The following is a 5,504-nucleotide window of genomic DNA, read 5'->3' as shown; positions in this document are numbered from 1 at the left end:
GAGCTCCTATTGAGATTGAGTTAACTCATCAAGTCTTTTCTTTTTCTTACGCTTCTCATATCCAGAATCAAACTTTCTAATTTTAGGAGGCAATTTAGGAGGCATAGAAAGAAATAATGAAAACAAATTTAGAACCTGAAATTGAAGTTGATCATTTCCACAATGTTGAAGTTGAACCGATAAATTCCGTAGCGTTGAAGTAGAGCCGATATTTTTCATAGCATTAAAATTAAATAGATAAATAAAATAGTTAGCTTTATCACTTTAAAAAAAATAAAAAAAAGTGATTAAAAGTTTAACTTAGACTTTTCATAAAGATAAAATAAAAAGATTTTAATTTAAAAAATTTCAATGAACAAAACAAGCATCACGTTTCACTACTTTTTCTATTTTTTTCTGTTACAGTAAAACATTAAAAAGCTAAAGTATATATCTTCATTTCATCACATCTTCTCTTTCATTCTCAAACAACAAGTACATGGTCCATGTTCATCTAATAATAATCATCTTTATTTTCTCTCACTCTTAGTCAAAACAAACAACAACAACACTCACTCAAAAAAAACTCACTTCTCTCTCAATCTCATGAATAACAAATTAAGGGCAAGTTGGGCAACAATATTAGTAATCAAACATCAAGAATCAATCAAGATCTTAAATTTCAGAATCAAGAAAAAAAAGTGAAACAAAATTATCATTATCAATAAATGATTTGTTGAAGCAAAAGTGCAAAATTCAAAGAGAATAGAAGAGGTCTACCTCGTAAGAACTGAAGAACTGAACTGCAAAACGCAAAAAGTGTGGTGTTGATTCACTGGTTTTGGCGGTGCAGAAGAACTGAAGAAGCAGTGGCTACTGGCTAGAGCGGAAAAGTGAAAAGACAAATGGGTAAAAAGTTAAAAAGTTGCAGATTAAAGTCTGAAGGAATAAAAATATCTTTTTTTATTGGGTTGCTTTTGTTTTTGTTGGAGACTTGGACTTATAATTAATTGGGCATGTTGGTTGTTATTTACACCCTTTAAACTGATCTATATAACTACCAAAAATAAAAAAAAATGAGGCCCTTGATTTTTGGAGGCCCTGGGCTGTGGGCCTGCTTACCCTGGCCCAGGGCCGGCCCTGCTCTGATTAAGGACTTCTATAACACAGTCTGATAATATTGAATGCTTATAATTATGGCTGTTTTTGGGACTAAAGAACTGATAATCGGATCGAGAATCGGACCGGTAGAACTGACACATTGGACCGACCGAACATAGGCTTAGACCGGTCATGGATATAAATTTAATTTGTTTCCCAAATGAAGAATCAGACCATTTATCCAATGAGTACCCGAGACTGTTAATATAAATTTTGTTTTCAGATTTTACATTCACTTTTTCCCACTCCTTCAATTCTGCTCCCCATGTCTCTTGTCCTACTTCCTCCGATGACCTCCTCTTCCCCTCTTCCTGCCCGATGATGACGTTAAACTTAAACCTAATCCCTTCAGTGTACATGTTCTTCTTCTTCTTCGTGGTTGTTGTTGAGTGCTTATTGAGTATATATATTTCCGAGGCTTCCATAAACTTATAATGTTTTCAAATTTTTTTATTTGTTATTTTTGTTATAGTCTGTTTCATCTTTACCATATATGCATGTTTGAGTTGAATCATTTGATGAATCGTTTATTACCAATAATTTTTTTTTACCTAAACTGTTTTCTTACTTTGTGAGTTGTTGAGAGTTGTGACCTAAATAATAAAAAAAAATTGTGAGGTTTTGTAAATGCATATTACAATTTATACGTTTCACGTTTGATTAGTAATAATAAAATATTAGGGTTTGTTGTTGCTGAGTTTTGATTATAAATAAAGGGTCGGGTAGGGTTTTGAATTTTGATTTTGAATAATTGTCTGCCATCTGTTAAAAAATTATGAGGGCTTGTGTAGCTGAGTTTTGTTCTTATTTCATATTATAATTTATATTATTGTTTGATTGATTGAATTTTGTTCCATGTCTTTTCAAGATTCCTCATTGACTCCTCTAAGAAGTCCAACCATGGATCTACTTGATATTGATATGTTGCTTGGTGACATTGGGGAAGAGGAGACAACGGATGGAGGTAACTTAGAGATTGGTGAGATGATTGATTTGGAGCTTCCAACTAATACCACTACTCAAACTACCCCCACTGATAATACTATCACTCAAAATACCCCCACTTAAAATACTACAAACACTGATGGATCAACCCCTCAAGTTGACCAAGATCAGAGTTCTCAGAGTTAGAAAAATGCTTTTGGTAAAGCTCCTCGTCCCAAAAAAGTCTGTTGTTCATACTGAAATGATTCTTGTTGAAGGTCTTGATGGCATTAAGAAGTGGAAGTGCAGATGGTGTGCTAAGCTCTACACATATGATACAAAGTGGAAAAGTACATATAATGGTAAGAAAAATTTAGAATCTTGTATTCAAAGAAAGCTGAGATTTAAAGGTAATAATGACAAAGAGGTTGCACAGTCAAGGTTAAACATAGGTGACACAAGTACTTCTAGTTTGGCAACCTGGACATATAATCATGCCAGGGTTAGAGAAATTGCAGCACATATGATTCTAGGTCATGAATTTCCTTTTTCCGTTATGGAAGGTGTTATATTTAATGAGTTTTTTAAGGAGATTTATCCATGGTACAAAAAGATTACTAGGCAACAGGTTAAGTTTGACTGTCATACTTTTTATGAGGCTGAAAGAGTTAAGATGAAAAGGTTTATGGATTTAATTAATAGGGTCAGTCTTACCACTGACTTATGGTGGTCTGGTGAACAGAGGATAGGTTATATGACTGCGACTGATCATTTTATTGATTTAAAATGGAAGCTTCATAAAAGAGTTTTATCTTTTAAGAATGTGCCACCACCACATTCTGGGGAGGTTTTGTGGAGGGATTTGATAAAGGTAATGGATGATTAGGGAATAAGAGATAAGGTAACTTCTATTTCTGTTGATAATGCTAATGCCAATGATAATTGCCTTGCTAGATTGGAGAGGGGTTATTCTGGTAGGAGAAATTTACTCTTAAATGGTAAATTGTTTCATGTAAGGTGTTGTGCACACATTTTAAATTTGTTGGTACAGGATGGTCTTGATATGATTAAGGTGACTGTTGATAAGATAAGAAATGGTGTCAAATACTTTCCGAATTCTGAAAAAAGATGCAAAGCATTCAAAAGGTTTGTTGATGAGTTACAACTTGAAGGCAGAATGCAAGTATTGGATACCAAGATAAGGTGGAACTCAACTTGGTTAATATTGTCCACTGCATACCACTATAGAGATGTTTGGCCTAAATATGCTAGGGAAATGGTGCATTTCTTAGTTTTTTGCCTGAGGCAAATGATTGGGAAGATGTTCATGATATTTTCAAGTTTTTGGAGGTTTTTGCTGATGTGACATCAATTATAAGTGGCACCTCTTACCCTACTGCTAATTTGTTTTTGGCTAAGCTTTACAGGGTGAAGGTTCTACTTGATAAACCTTCATGTACCTCATCTAATCCTCAGCTGCAGGCGTTTGCTAATGAAATGAAGTTGAAATATGACAAGTATTGGTCAGAATCTAATACATTGATATCTATTGGTGCAGTCCTTGATCCAAGGTATGAACATTTATGCCTGTGATGATTTCTGTTTAATATGATTCATTAATATTTGAGGCTTATTATGTTGTATATTGATTTAATTAAGTTTCCTTGTTAGTTTTGATTTAATAGTGCCTATGATGAATTCTATTTGATGCCTATTATGTTTGGTCTGCTTTGTTAGTTGACATCAATTATCTAAGGCCTATTTTGTTACCTGCTTGTTCATTTTTTAACTGAGGCCTATGAGGATTTCTGATTTGTCTGTTTCATTGGTCTGCTTCATTTTTAACTGAGGCCTATGATGATTTCTGATTTGTCTGTTTCATTGATATGATTCATTTTAACTGAGGCCTGTGAGTTGTGGCCTAATAGTGCATATTGATTCAATTAAGTTACCTTGTTAGTTGTGATTTAATAGTGCCTATGATGAATTCTATTTGATGCCTATTATGTTTGGTCTGCTTTTTTAGTTGACATCAATTATCTGAGGCCTATTTTGTTACATGCTTGTGCACTTACTTGTGTCTGATGCCTATTCTGTTTGGTCTGCTTCATTTTTAACTGAGGCCTATGATGATTTTTGATTTGTCTGTTTCATTGATATGATTCATTTTAACTGAGGCCTCTGAGTTGTGGCCTATTATGTTGCATATTGATTCAATTAAGTTTCCTCATTAGTTGTGATTTAATAGTGCCTATGATGAATTCTATTTGATGCATATTCTGTTTGGTCTGCTTTGTTAGTTGACATCAATTATCTGAGGCCTATTTTGTTACCTGCTTGTGCTCTTACTTGTTTCTAATGCATATTCTGTTACCTCCTTCTATATTGCCTTGCCTATGATGAAAATTTATTCTGAGGCAATTATTTGTTTGAGGCCATTATATGTTACCTTATACTCTAATTTATGCAATAGGTATAGGATGATCTTCACAAATTAGTATACCCCTTCTTATATCCCAATCCTACTCAAGCAACTACCTATGAACAAGAGTTGTCTAACAACTTAAGTTCCTTCTTCCAACTATATCTAGATACCTATGGAACGAATGATGAGGTTACCCCTATTGTATCTGAAAGTCCAGAAGTAGGATCTACTTCTAGATTGGGAAGGAGGAATTTTGAGAGGTTTTTAGAAACTGTTGTGGGTAATAATAATTCAAAATCTGATCTTGAATTATATCTTGAGGACCCTCCTTTGAAAGTTCCTCCTAAAGCTAAATTTAATGTTTTAACATGGTGGATGGGGAATCAAACCAAGTATCCTGTTCTTAGTAAATTATTAAATGATATCATAACTGTTCCAGTTACAACCGTTTCTTTAGAAGCAACTTTTAGTGCTGGGAAAAGAGTTATTAATCCGAAACAATCATCTATGAAAACTAAGACTATTGAAATGATGCTTTGTGGAGGTGATTTGGTGAAGGAGAAATATGGAATTAAGAAGGGTTGCACTACTTCAATTGTAAGTAGATTTTTCATGTCTTCTTTCATTTGTAATACATGTTGATTATTATTCTATCTAACTAACTAATACATTTCCCATTTGTATTGTAGCTTGAAGAACCACAAGATGAACCTTTGACATTTAACTTTGGTGAGGATCCAGGTGTCTCTTCTTCTACAACTGCAACTTGAAGATCTGATAATACAATGCCAATGATGAGATTGTTATGAGGCATAATTAAAACAATGTAATGATCTTTTGTATGTTTTTGAAAACTAAAGTTTGTTAACAACTTTTTTGATACACTTTTGTTGTTATGGTCTTATCTTATGGACATGGTTAGGGTTGTTTTTGGTTATGTCACATGGTGTTGTAATATTTAACAAAAATACAAGATTATGCACAGTTTTCAATTTTCAGATTTTCAATTTTCAAA

General features: G+C 33.4%; 1 protein-coding gene across 1 annotated transcript; it reads left to right on the top strand.

The window, feature by feature from the left end:
• Window positions 1-2,040: 2,040 nt before the first annotated feature.
• On the top strand, window positions 2,041-5,259 carry LOC131626030 (zinc finger BED domain-containing protein DAYSLEEPER-like). Its single transcript, XM_058896848.1, has 7 exons — window positions 2,041-2,104; window positions 2,343-2,935; window positions 3,116-3,247; window positions 3,337-3,635; window positions 3,750-3,796; window positions 4,656-5,086; window positions 5,179-5,259. The coding sequence occupies exons 1-7, from the start codon at window positions 2,041-2,043 to the stop codon at window positions 5,257-5,259; spliced, it is 1,647 nt and encodes a 548-aa protein (XP_058752831.1).
• Window positions 5,260-5,504: the final 245 nt, after the last annotated feature.

The sequence above is a fragment of the Vicia villosa genome, unplaced genomic scaffold, assembly GCF_029867415.1.
Source record: "Vicia villosa cultivar HV-30 ecotype Madison, WI unplaced genomic scaffold, Vvil1.0 ctg.000255F_1_1_3, whole genome shotgun sequence".
Taxonomy (NCBI): Eukaryota; Viridiplantae; Streptophyta; class Magnoliopsida; order Fabales; family Fabaceae; genus Vicia; species Vicia villosa.
Note: the sequence above shows the minus strand (reverse complement) of the source record. Positions and strands in the feature narration are given on the sequence as shown.

What these genes read in the sequence shown, in the direction of transcription:
- LOC131626030 (XM_058896848.1), top strand. Translation starts at nt 2,041, where the DNA reads ATGGATCTACTTGATATTGATATGTTGCTTGGTGACATTGGGGAAGAG. An exon ending in AGAGGAGACAACGGATGGAG is followed by an intron (nt 2,105 to 2,342) that starts GTAACTTAGAGA and finishes TTCTTGTTGAAG; the next exon opens with GTCTTGATGGCATTAAGAAG. An exon ending in AGGGTTGCACTACTTCAATT is followed by an intron (nt 5,087 to 5,178) that starts GTAAGTAGATTT and finishes TTTGTATTGTAG; the next exon opens with CTTGAAGAACCACAAGATGA.